Genomic DNA, 13799 nt, shown 5'->3' with positions numbered 1-13799 from the left:
AAGTTGTGAGAAGAGGAAGATTATGAAATACACTACTAATTAGGTACCTTGAATTAGGGCTGCATATGTAAGCTTGGGTCTTCTTCCTGAATGTGTGCCTTGCCTGGGCAGATTCCTGTGTCAGTTATGTGGATGTTCAGTGTGAACACCTGTGTAATTGAAAGATAAACTGTCCACAGTATTTAGTTACATGACATTTTTTCCTCCCAAGGGCTCCCTTATAGATCAGTGTGCCTGACAGATAGCATTCAGTAAATGAAGCAGCTGCTTAATTTTTGTCATTGTTGTTCACTGTGCAGTCACTCTGAAATCCTGCATGTTGCAAATTCTTCCATTAATGAAAACTGCATTCTTTCCTACATGTCCTTTTTTGGCATACTTGGAAGTCTCACTAATGGGAGCTGACATACTGGGAAGTTTGTTTTTATTTCCTGTACGAGGAGTTGGGACACAGCAACTTTTCTAAATCAGGGAAGAAATCTCCATCTGAGCCAATCTTCATCAGCTCCAGTTAGAACTTCAGAGTAGCCTAGAGCAGCTTATTCACTTCAAATCTGACCTTTTTATCTTTGATCATGGTTCAGCCAAGCCATCCCCTGCCGGTCAGGTTCTTTACACAAACTAATTTCATGTGCTTTGTAGATTGTGAAAGGATTAAGACAAGAATCCTGAAGAAGCAAATTGCATCTGATCATGTAATCTCATTGTGTTTAATCCTGTAAATCACTTTGAACTATAAATTACTTCTAGTATGTCTTTTTTTTCTTTTCCTTCTTTTTTCTTTAGGTGTAACTTGACATAAAGGGCTTCTATGGATGTAGGAGTACAGTAAACAAGAAACATATGATTTAACAACTTCATTATTTTATTTTTCCAAAATAAAATTGACTTCCAAAATTTCATGCATTTATGTTGACCAAGAAAACAGTTTTGCAAACTGGAGGAGATACAGCACAGTTCCAATAAATACATTGTTAATGGTTAATGTTCTTGTTAAGAAATCTGTTTCTATAGTAACTGCTGCAGATTGTCACTTCCTCTAGCATTTGGAATAGTACCAAAGTGAATTTAACACTGATGCTGCAAGGGACAAATCCTATGAGAGCTGCAGTAGATCACTGTGAGCAGTGAGCTTTATTTGGTATGGAGATGTATGAACACACAGTTCAGTAACCAGAGAGGGTGTTTAAGAACTCTTTCTTCCTACCCTTTATTCTAATGGTCTGTGTGCACTTACTTTTTTCCTTCTGCACAAAGACTAGTCCTCATTTGAACCTTATAACAAGGGCACATAAAATACATAGGTATGCTTAAGATTTTAAGTTCAAATATTCTGCATGTAAATATTACTAATTTTAAATGTTTGTGAAGAGATTCACCACACATGATACTCACTAAAAAAGAGGGAGTCAACATAGGGCAAATGTCTGTGGCTCAAGCTTTGAAACAAAGCCCAGGTGAGTTTTCAAGGGTGTGTTTGTCTTATCTTGTACTAATTGTGTTTCTTTGCCGAAACATAGTGAAAGCAGATTTTTCTTCTCTGTACAGAAGTGCGTATCCTTAGGTGAAGTGGATGTTTTCATGGCTGTGTATTCTGTTTCACTGCATGTTTGCCTCTGGTTTTGTTTGTCTCTGAGTTGAGACTGGACCAAGGAAACTCTTGATCGAGTGAAGGCTGAACCTTTTTTAAGGACAGAGAAAAAGACTACAGAGAAGTTGTATTTTCTTTTTGGCAGCCACAGTTTCAGTGCTGGTTCAATTCTGAGAGAAACAGAACTTTGTTTTTGCAAATGTGTATGTTTCCATGCAGTGAGCACTTGGGGATGTTACAGAAACTTCCTTCATGCATTATTTCTTTTCAGATGGACGAGATAAAAGGCAAAGACAGGGTGATTCTGGCTCTGGAGAAGGACCTTGGAGTCCAGGCAGGCCATACCCAGAAACTGCTCCTTCAGAAAGAAGCTCTGGATGAGCAGCTTGTCCAGGTGAAGGAGGCAGAACGATACCACAGTAGTCCTAAGAGGGAGCTTCCTGCAGGAGTGGGAGATATCAGTGAACTGATGGGAAGTCCGGTAAGAAAATGGAGTTTTCTCTGAAATTCAGCTCTGGAGAACTGCCTGGGTGTTCACATTGGTTTTTTGGTTACTACTAGGACCAATTAATGGTAATGGCCCGATGCTGCACTGTGCTGTTTTACTGATGATTTAAAAACTCCTTGGACCTCTTAAATTGCAAAGAATATTGAGAAATTCGTGGATATAGAACTTCCAGAAATTACACTGTGATCTTGATCTGTGAACCTCAGTATTTTCTCACTATTTCATTAATTTAGGAATATTTTAACCATTAGAAAATAGGTACTATACTTCTCAAAAATTGAGCCATGTGATTTTAATTTATATCCTTTACAATAGAACTACTTTAGCTGAGAGTAAGAAATCTGGTGAGAAGTAACCTGCTATATATGAAATATTATTTACCTAGATAGTTTTTTTAATTGTTAAACTTTACATGCATTTCACAAGATGCTGTTCATGAAGAATTTTCCCAGGGTGTTATTATTTAGTGTTTCAGTTAATTATAGTAAATTTCCCAGATATAGGATGTATGAGTCTGTTTTAAACTTACACAATACAGTTGCTAAGCTATGATAGTAAACCATGGACAGTAAAATATTTTTTAAAAAGTAATTTTATAAATCTGTATGTTTTTGATGTAAAGGAGCAGCACCTGGATGAACGAGATGTGCGGAGATTTCAGTTAAAAATCGCTGAACTGAATGCTGTAATAAGAAAGCTGGAAGACAGAAATACTCTCCTAGCAGATGAAAGAAATGAACTGGTAAATTAATTAGTAATAACACAGATGGTGACTGGGAGGGCATCTCTATGGCAAAAGATTTAATGTTGGAAAGTCAGTGTTATAAATAATTTACAAATTAGTCCTGGTTGGCCTCAGTCAATTATATCTAAATGTAACAGAGATTTCTATAGAAATTAATCTTGTGACCATAGAAGACATGGATGGAATCTTTCCTGTTCCACAAAAACAAAAATTTACAGATTTGTTTTGGGGTCATAGTAATGAAATTAACTGGTATGTTGCCTATAGCACTGTGTAATGATGTTGTGTAAAACATGCATAATCTATGTGCTTAAATTGCTGTAGTCATCCTTTTGAAATTTGTCTCTGTGACGTGCTTACTCTAGCTAGGAGTTAAAAAAGCTTTCTTGTGCTAGTGATGAAAAATCTGCCATTTCTCAAGGGAAGTCTCCTAAGTAGGTGAAATTATCCTAGAAGAGGGATAGTAACTTAGACAAAAAAGGATATGACATGAATTTTAAGAATTAATTTTATCACCCTTTATCAGTACTTAATTGCTTGTACTGAGGTTAATGGTTAAAACTCCCATTGACTGCAATGGGTGGTGAGTTTCACAATGTCCCTTAATGCCCTAATTCTAGTGGCAGTAGAAAAGATTTTTCATTCTAAAAAGATGGAATCTATATATCTGATTCTAAAATTATGTTGAGGGCTGAAGTGGTGCCATGTGTCAGTCCTACAGATGAGTGAAACATTGGTGGCTTTGTGACACATTGACATCTCCCTCCTTGTTAATCTTTTCTGTGGGCCTAAATAACTCAAAACATCCCTGAAGAATGCTGAAATATTTCAATGTATACCTCAGTGTCCCTCTAGATGGAGGGCATGTATGACTCAGTCAAGTGCTCTTCTTAATTCTAGATTCAGTTACATAAGAAAAATATTTTGAGAGAGATGTAAAGCAGTTTTTATATTATAAGACAATAGTACACATAAAATCAGTAGTATTAGCAAGGCCATGTGATTAAGCACTATGAAAAATGTTTTCTCAGGATTGAAACAGAAAACCAAATACTCAGTGAATTTATCTCAGGAAAACAAATATGATCTCTTTCTCCTTTTCAGATAAAACTTAGCAAATTTAAAAATCTTTTGACTGAGAAAAATTGATTTTTTTTCCCAAACAAAACAGCTCATGAACTAAAACCAGTGAAATAATAAATACACACAAATACAAGTAAGAGCAGTAATTTGCTTCACATAATTGTCTAACATTATAAAACCACAGGAGCAAAACTGAGCAGCTTGAAAATGTCAGCAGAATGCTGAGATTGAATCTGTGCCCTCTGGCTGACTTTCTCATTGCTCTAATTATGCATTAAGTGGAGAAAGCGTGTCCTCCTCTTAAGGGATGGCTAAATTGGTGAAAACAACTTGTCTAGAGACCTAGTTGGTCACAAGAAGCTTATATCTATTGAGATTAGTTCATAAAGAAGTCACTATGGATCATCATAAGTGTTTGCCAAGAGCAAAATCCAGTGACCAGATTTAGTTTTTTTGGCAGACAATGCAAAAATGTTATATCTTTCTTGTTTGGACTGCTGTAGTTCTTAGTTCAGCAATGGTGTATGTCAGATGCCATTTAGCAGAAGAGGCTGAACTTTCTGAATTAAGAAAAGCAAGTGGAAACAGACCTATTTTTTTCTTTCCTTCAAAGGTAAACAAGCAGTGCTAACTTTGTTCCTTGGCCATTTGCAGCTGAAACGTTCTCGGGAGACAGAAAGTCAGCTGAAGCCTTTGGTAGAAAAAAATAAGAGGATGAGCAAAAAAAATGATGATATGTTACAATGTATCCAGAGAATGGAAGAGAAAATAAAAAACTTATCAAGGGAAAATGTAGAACTGGTAAGTAACCATCTCTGGTAAGTAATCATCTCCAGCGTTGTGTTATGAGAGCACATTGCACACAGTTACTTTGAGCTGGAAGTGCTTGTGAGGCTTTTATTCTAACAAACACATCAGTCTCCACAGTGGGATGGTGCAACTGTCAAATGCAGACAATACAGCTGAAAACTCATATTCTAAATTCAGAGTGGCATGTGCTTTGTGTTATATCAATTCACACTGATTAAGGGAAAGGAGCCCAGAGAGATAAAATGTTTTTGCAGGCTGTAAAAAGCTGTGACTCAAAATCAGCTTTAATAAATACTGCTTTTATGATTAGAAGTCAGAACTGAATTTGAGTGCATACACTATGCTAGATCACTGAGTTCACTTGTCTGCTAATTTTTTTTTCCCAGACTGTTCTTTGATTCTGTTCCAAAATATCTTATGTGAGAGATTAACACAGAGGCATATAGAATGTGAGGGGTTTTTTTTGTTGAAAGAGACCTTGTGTTATAGTGGAGTATGCACTGATGGGTTCAAAGAATTCTTGGTTGCTACATGACACATGAGAGTTTTTCTCCTGTTGCAGCAAGGCAGTTTAAAACATTCTTTGTTTTTTATTTTTGTAGAAAGAAAAGTTATCTGCACAACCAGCACTGAAGAGGCACACATCTTTGAATGATCTCAGCAGCACACGAGAGGAACAAGAAATTGAATTCCTTAGACTGCAAGTCAAAGAACAACAGCATGTTATTGATGATCTCACAGTGGTAATGTTTATGACTGGTATACACATGTGCATGCACACACATCTATAGGCAAGCTAAAGATTTGAGAGGAATGTTTTGACTCCAGTTGTAGTAGTGATATAGAGATACTTTGGTGTCAAAGGGTTGTTGTTTTTTTCTCAGGTAGTGAATGAATTTTTTTGGAATGTGTATGAATCTTTGTATTAAAAATATTTACCTATTATGAGCTGCTTGTGAAAAAAAGTGCATGATCAGCCTTACTTACAAAACTGGCTGTCAACAAATGAGGAACTTGAGTAAAGGAGACTTTCCAAAACTTAATGACTAAAATGTGTTGGATGCAAACCCAAGCACTCCCCTGATCTAGAAGTTCTCTTAAAAGAAGGAAGCATGGTGTCATTAATTTCACCTGGCTGAGCATCTCTAGCTGAGCTGGCCATACAAACTGTATTTTAAAAAGATGGGGAGAACTCTGTGTGGTTCATCAAACCAAAGGTAGCAGCATGGCTTAGGATTAGAATTGCCCAGCTGCTGCCCTCTGACTCAGAAGGCTTCTGAAGGTGATGCTCATGGATGTTTGCAGTGTTTGATGTTCACAGGAACCCTTCAAGTTGTGTTTGATGAGGAATCTTTTAAGTTGTGTTAGAGGTGCTATTTAGTGCAATTTGTGATAAACCCTTCTGGTGCTGGCAGAAATTTGCACATAATCTCTGAGAGACTCTTGCCATTCTGGAGCAGCATCTGGAACTCAGGCAGACTCAGACATCTCAAATGGCACTACTGACAGCTGCAAAATGATAAAAATAATTTAAAAGCCTTCTGTCTAAATAGAAAATTAAAGAATTGGATACATCATTGAAAATAAATATAGAAGCTCCAAAAAGGAAAAAGAAGGTGTGTTATTACTGTATGTGGAACATTGTCTCAGTTCCTGGCAGTTCTCTGAGATTTTGGCCCAGGATTTTTCTCTGAAATCAGTGCCAAAGTTGGATGTCTGTGTGCATTCCCCAGTGTCCCAGTGTTACAAGCAGTAGGATGTTCCTCAGATGCTATGATGTAGGGTCTGGTCCACAGGGCGATGCTGCTTTAGCTTCCAAGTAAAACTGCTTAGGAAGGGATGGTGAAATGACATTAGATGTGAGTATATGGCAGATGAAACCTCATTTATATTTCAGTGCAAAGTGCGTATGAGAGGATTCTCTTTTTACTGTCTCAGCTAGTGATATGAGGAAATATATTGTATCCTGACTTTGGTCAAATAATATTAACTTGTGTTTAGTGTAAAAGTAAAATAAATAAATATTTTAAAATATTGTTTCATTTTTGCTTCGTTTCCTACTTCCAGATACTATTCCACTATTCCACTTAAAATTATTTAAAATTTTAACTAGGAAACTTCTTTGGTTCCAGTACAAACTAACTGAGCCTTTGCCTTCAATGTGAATGCAGTGGAATTCTGTGCACTGTTGCTTTTGAGCTCTCTTTTCTGGCCCAAACCACACCTCTACAGATTACAAATGTATCATACTTACCAAGAATGACCCAAATGTCCCATATCTGATTAATATAAAAATAATCAGCTTAACTCCAGCTGAGAGCAATATGATACATGGAAATAAGAGCAGTAGTCTTAGGCAGTAGGGTTGTGTGGACTGATTAACAGCTCATCTCTAGGGTATCTTTGATGCTGTTGAAAGCTTGCCAACGTGACTTCTCTCACAACAGGGTGTTCTGGTCAGTTCTTAAAAGGAAAGCTGTCAAGGTAAACTCAGATGACTGCAAAAGATGCTAGTGGATGCAATTGGCATTATTATTGTTCTTGTAGCTTGATTTATGTTGAAGAAGTAAATTAAGCAATCTTCTTAAAAACAGGACTAGAAACAGGAAGACTTGGAAGTGTTTGTTTATTCTGCACTGCATTTGTTTGGACACCTGCTTGGGAGGCAGAATGCCCCACTTAAAGCAGGAAATGTGCCTTAAATGGACATCTGAGAAGACAGCACTCTTCTTTAACAGTATAAAATTCAACTGTCTGTTTTTTTAAGCTTAAAATGTTATATTATTCTGCAGCTTGAAATACCTGCACCATTCTACCTTGGCAGTCATTAGTTTTCTTTATTTTTCAAACCACATGTATTCAAGGTGCTGTGTAAGTTGTTGTACTTCTCTCAGCTATTTTACATTTTCCAACACTTATTTCATGGAACAATGTGCTGATAAATAATTTTGTTGTTATTTCTACTGTGAGCTTCCTATTTTTCCAGTTTCTGAACTGAATGCAAAGCAAATAACTGAATAGAATAATACCATGCAGTGAGCAATAACTGCTAAAGAAGCACTTGGAACTGCAATCTGTCTTTTAAAAATAGAGGTGCTGCAAAGAAAGATGCAGAGCTAAGGAAAGAATCAGAAAAAAGCAAGAAGACAGAGCACCTGCCTCCTGTGTTTTTGGGGTTTTTTGGCTTGCTCCTCGGCATTTTTTTACCTTCTCTTCCTCCTCTTCTCCTTTGGAATTTGAGGCAGTATTCTTGGATTTAGACAAACATAAATCTTGCATTTGCAGTCATGGCCTCCTCATGTCATGGTATAGTTATTGTGATCTTGCACCAAAACTGGAGTAGAAAAAAGACAGCGACTAAGCTGACAGAGACTGAATGTGCCTTTGGATTTGAGACTTTTGCCCTGCAAGGATAAGTCAGATGTAACACTGTATCTGCATATGCATGCATTTATATCAGAATATGTCTGATATAATAACTTTTAATTACTGAGACTGGACTAATTTTTGGCTACCAACCTGCTGCTTCAGGATGGTTGAACACTGGAGTGACACTCTGAATTCTGTTTCCATAGTGAGCTTCTTGGTAAAAGAGTCAAAAGAACTGTCAGAAATCTGTGCTCAGTATTTAACAAAGCCTTTTCTTGCCAACTTCCCATCAAATGTGTGAAGTACGTGGCTGAAGGTTTGTTTGCGAAAGGCATAAAGCTGCAGTGCAGTGTGGTGTAACATGGTGTTAATCAAAAGGATAAAGACGTTGTGTTGGCTTTACCAGAGGCTTAAAGAAAATGTTAATGGTATTTCTCTGTGTTAGACATATCTAAGTATAGTTTTAAAACAAACCCATACCAAAATGTTCTCTTTCCTTCTAGGAAAGAGAACGGTTATTGCGGTCTAAAAAACAGAGGAGGAAAAGTCTGAAGCCTCCAAAGGTGAGCAAACCTTCGGTTTTTCGTGCATTTCTGTTGCTGTGAACAACACCTCTTACTGCCTGAATTGAATACTTTTAATAAATACTGAATTTAAATACTGCCTGAATTTAAAGCTCTGCTTAATGAGAAAAATCCCATAATTCTTTTGCTTACACTTACTGGTAAGTGCTTCATTTTTTGGGGTAATTCAAGAGTTTTGTACTTCACACAAATAATGTTTTGGGGTTTAAGTAAAAAATAAAATTACACTTTTAGCCACTGTAGCCTAAATATTCAAGTGGCTTGAGGCATAACAATTTAATGGCTTGAAACAACTGCTATTTCAATGGACAGATATTCAGCCTGCTTTAAAGAACATACCCCCTTTAAACTCCTTGTACCAACATAGAGCTAAATCACAATTAAAGAATAAGTCATGCTGGGAATGTTACTGAAATAATCTTCTGTATGTGATATGTAAGTAGTAAGACAATTCCAACTGTTATGCGTTAATAACTAATACAGGGTTCAAGACAAAAATTCAGATTATAAAAGCAGAGACATTTTGCTTCAGAAAGTACCCTTAAAGTTTCTTGTAATGTGCTAAAAGTAACTTGCTGAATAATGTTTTTTGTGAAGTTGAACATTAGCAGCCTGGAGCATGTGTGTGGGAGGTGGGAAATGGAGTAAGAAGGAAAAAATGGAAATGAAGAGTGGAGCTATCATTATCATCTATATAGTAGTTTAAGATATAGTCTGTCATAAATGGGTGCCTTGTGTCAGTGTGTTCTGCAAAGTCTATTCCTGGTAACCTCCAGGTGGTGCTTTTTTATTGCTCTGCACTCTAATGCCTATATTCTGAAAAATTTATCCTTTGGGACTCTCTATTTCACTGGTAGTTTCTTCAATTTCTGTTTCTAATAATGCCGTGTCTTTTACATAGGAAAAAAGGAAAAAAAATCAGAAGTAACAATAGAACCTGCCAAATATTATCTGCAGCAACTGTAAACCATTCTTTCTTGATGTAGTATAACTGGAAATTTGTGTTTTGAGAGTAGTTTTTAAAAAGAATGCAAAAGTAAATATATATAGATGTATGTAACTTACACTGTATTTTTTATAGTATTCTCTAATTATTGGCCTTTATCTGATTGTAAGTCAAATGTGTAAGATCATTTGCTAAATTGTAAAATTACCCATGAAACAAAGCTAGTTAAGTAAATTTTTAGGTGTTGGTAACTGGTGATGAGAATTTCTGTAGGCTGAAAACTTAATAAATATGCATTTATGTCTTGAAAGTGCTCTGTGTTAGTAGAACTTCAGATGACACAGGTGCCACCTGATGTGTCTTGAGCAACCTGATACTTTTGTGGTCTCTTCTTCTTTTCCTTATCAACCAAAGAAAGGATTGGAGAGAATGGGCATGATACCATTAAAAATTTTGTGGCAATGCTATTTTCTGTTTGCTGAGTGCTGTAATATGGGGAATTCTGCTGACTATACTGCAAGAATTGTATGTGTATGGATAGCAGAGTTAGTTGGGATGTGATTCTTATTTAGGATAGAAAAGAAACATCAGAAAGAACAAATGAATCAGTTGCAGGCATTTCTGCTACAAATTATTCCATCCCCTGTCCATTAGCTCTTCAATGGCTGTGGTGACCATTTGAAATTCTGTGTGATGCTATCTCCTGAAAGGAAAAGCAGGACTATAAAACAAAAACAAGTGAAAAAAGAGAAGGTTATGAGAGAAGAGCAAATGGGATTGTATGTACTATAGTAATTACACCATATATACACAGTAGTTAATATAGTTAATTTATAGCTGCATTTAAACTTTCTAAATGAGCTAATTCCTTAAGGAATGAACAAAGTAATGAATAATACTACTGTGCCATTACCTGGCAATGGATAAACCTGTAGAATATTTATGTTTATATGCAGCATTGACTCACAGTTTAACTGCAATTGGTGTTAACTTCTAAAAACCCAATCCTGGCTGATTTCCTTCCAGGCCACCTGTGTAGTCCTGTGAGGATCAAAATCCACAAAGGAAGCTGTGTTTCCCACAGTTAATTTAAACAATCCAAGTGGAATGAGGTGCTCAGATGAGTTTAGATTTTGCCAATTCATCACCTCTGTTTTTACAGCCTATATCGGGAATCCAGAAGAAAATTGTGGAATTTATTTATCCAACTGTTGCAAATGTTGGTTAGATGTCAGTAATGGACATGAGATACAGACATCTCACTCTGGACAAAGTGGTAACATTAAGTGGTTGGAAGTAGATATCTAAATAGGACATAGGGCCTTTGGCCTAAAATTGCCTGTTTTTCTCCACAGACTATAAAGGCAGTCTAAGATGAGTTGTTTTATATGTAGACATGCACAGCTTAAGTGTATTTCTGGCTATTATCTGTGCAAGATTTTTTTATCTCATACAGACCATATAACCTGTATAAAATAGTAGTGAAATTATGTGTTAACCTCTGTCCTAACCAAACACTTGGAAAAAGAAATTGCTGATCTAAGTCTTTGGCTTTGCTTTTCTAAGGTTTGTTAAATGTAAAATTAGGGTTAACACAGTGTACTAACAAGTTTGGCTGGTGGGTTGTATCTATTTCCAGATGTGTCCCATTCCTTGTGACAAAGTGAAGGAGGAAATAACTCATGAGAATGAGGTTTCATGAAACTAGTCAGATAAGCTCATTTTGGAAGTTATGGAATGATTCTCTTTTTGTTCTAATGAGCAGGAACGTGGTGCGCAGGGTGAAGATTTACACTTATCTGCTGCAGATTTTCCTAAATGGGTGCTTTTAGACTCCAGCTTCCTTCATTCCTGTGATGGTCTGACTGCAGAGAGTCTGTGGTCGTTTTCTAATGAGTCTGTGGTTGTTGTCTAAAGAGTATTTTCTGACAGTTGTTTGTGTTATCTGGAACAGAATCCATGGAATGCCTTTCTCCATCTTTGAGACATCTTGTGTGAATGATTTGCTGGTAGCCTTTACAGCCCTGAACATCAGCTCAGCTGAGAAGCTTCTGACAGTTCTGTATTTCTTGGCTTTGTAATTAGCTATCAGTGTTATTTCTGGAGCTCTGTAGGTGCACCAGGTTACTGTTGCTACTGAAGCTTTCACTGAGCACTCTTTTAATTCCCAAGGAGTCCATAGAACAATGCTGGCAACTGGTTCAGGCTCCCCAAGGAAAGGAGCAGCAAAGTGGGATGGGCTTTATAACCTCTGTGCTTGCAGGGTCTTCAGAGGAGTGATTAGTGACTCTATAGTCAGGTACCTGATTTTTTCCAAGGTGCTTTTTAAATTTTTTTTTTCAATTTTTGTTGTGAAATAACCAAGAAACTTCAGACGCAGTATTTTTTATATTTTATGTATTTTTGACATGTGTAATGGAGGTACATTCATTCCATGGTGGCTGGAGTCATGCATTTGAAAGTAAGACATATTTACCCAGCTTATTTGGTAACTGTGGGACTCTATGGATTGTGCCTTTTTTTAAACTTTAATAAATGAACTGTATTCTCAGTAGTGGAAAGCCTGCACACTGGTGTGATGGAGTTCATATTTCTTGTTTTATATTTTTCTTTTTTTCTCTGCCTCTGTGCCTTGGTGTGCCTTTATTTTTCTGGCTGCCAAGAAATGACATATAAGCATGAAGGTAAGAAGTTACTGATGAGCACATCTGATTGCATTACAAGGAAATGTATCTTGGATCTTTTTCATCATGTTTGATTAGATCCCTTAAAATGAGATATTTAAATGTAAAATGAAACTACTTTACCAGCAGAGAAATCAGATTATATTGAAATTTGCATATAATGTAGTTTATGTGTCACTATTGATTTATAGTAGTCTAAACTTTGATGTTTACTGAGCACCATAATACAGTAGAAATATTAATACTTGAATTATAAAGACCTAATGCATAACTTTACTTTAAATGTATGTGAAAACATTGCTATAAATCCACATGAAAAATGCTTGCTATTAAATGCATGGCATTTAATAGTAGTCAGTGGATATTAGAATTCAAATCAGAATTTTTCTGCAATTTACATGACTATTTTCTCAGTTAAGAAGTTGTGATTTAGAAATAAGAAAAGCGCAAACAAATATAAAGCGATCTCTAAGTTGTTAATTCAGAACGTTTCCATTTTTGAAAAAAGTTTGAATGAAACTTGAATAACATGGTTTATATAGTTACAAAAATCCAGTGAGTATTGTGCATTTGTGTATACTTTTCAGAAACAATTGTGGTTCAGCTTTTGAGGCATGCGTGGAGTCTCCCTTGGATTTGATGTATTTATTGATGCTTTATTTATAATTTATTATCTACAACTTTGACTCACATGTCTTTTCTTCAAGTATTTTTTTTTATTTTTCTCTCTACAGCTGTTCCCTTGTGAATTAATTTGTTTTGGTTTTGCTCTGAATAAGTTCTCATAGTTGGTTGTTTCAGATACTAGATGATCAACAGTAAAACTGGCTATTTGGTAATTATGTCATGAAGCAATTCATACGTGTGCAGTAATTCAATATATACATAAATGTGCAGTCATTCATACATATACAGTTATTCAATACCTCATCTCTATTGCTATGGAATGGATCTGCTCCACAAAATGATAAATATACAGCTTTTCTAAAAATGGAGGTGTCTTAAAAATAAATCATTCACTTGTTAACCCCAAATATTACAGGTAGTCTTTACAGCATTTAAAAGTTTTTGACTTTTAACTCTCCTTTAAGTGTTGGGGTTTTTTATTGTGATGGGAAGTACTAAGGTTTTTTTTTCAGAATTCCCTCATATCTAATAATCAAGTGGTTTATTTATTGATATGTATTTTTCCCCTAGTTTTGCTACAAGTGAAATGTTCAAATTATTTTTCACAATAATGACATGGCTTTAAATATTTTCTCCAGCCCATATACCTTTATTTAAAATCAAGAGCACTGTTGTTTTGCGAATTTATTTTCATTTCTTGAAATGGCATGGGTGGCTGCATGCATGCAGGGTTAAAGGAAGACATGTATTTGACCTGAGTTATCTAAAAGTGACTGTACAACAGAGATGTAGCAAAAAATCCCACAGGTAGGTAGGTTTTATTGTCACTTTAGTTCAGCTGCTGCTGACTCT

General features: G+C 36.0%; 1 protein-coding gene across 5 annotated transcripts in view; it reads left to right on the top strand.

Annotated features, from left to right (window-relative positions):
• The window catches only part of JAKMIP1 (janus kinase and microtubule interacting protein 1), a 228491-nt gene that overhangs the window by 81795 nt on the left and 132897 nt on the right, over nt 1-13799 (top strand). For all 5 annotated transcript variants that reach the window (XM_054514757.1, XM_054514760.1, XM_054514756.1 and 2 more), the window contains 5 exons: nt 1863-2072; nt 2722-2841; nt 4582-4728; nt 5340-5480; nt 8610-8669. In XM_054514757.1, the coding sequence (XP_054370732.1) occupies nt 1863-2072; nt 2722-2841; nt 4582-4728; nt 5340-5480; nt 8610-8669 (678 nt within the window). The remainder of the gene's footprint in view (nt 1-1862; nt 2073-2721; nt 2842-4581; nt 4729-5339; nt 5481-8609; nt 8670-13799) is intronic.

The sequence above is a fragment of the Molothrus ater genome, chromosome 4 (genome assembly GCF_012460135.2).
Source record: "Molothrus ater isolate BHLD 08-10-18 breed brown headed cowbird chromosome 4, BPBGC_Mater_1.1, whole genome shotgun sequence".
Lineage (NCBI taxonomy): Eukaryota > Metazoa > Chordata > Aves > Passeriformes > Icteridae > Molothrus > Molothrus ater.
The sequence above is the reverse complement of the archived record's forward strand: the minus strand, read 5'-3'. Positions and strand labels throughout refer to the sequence as shown.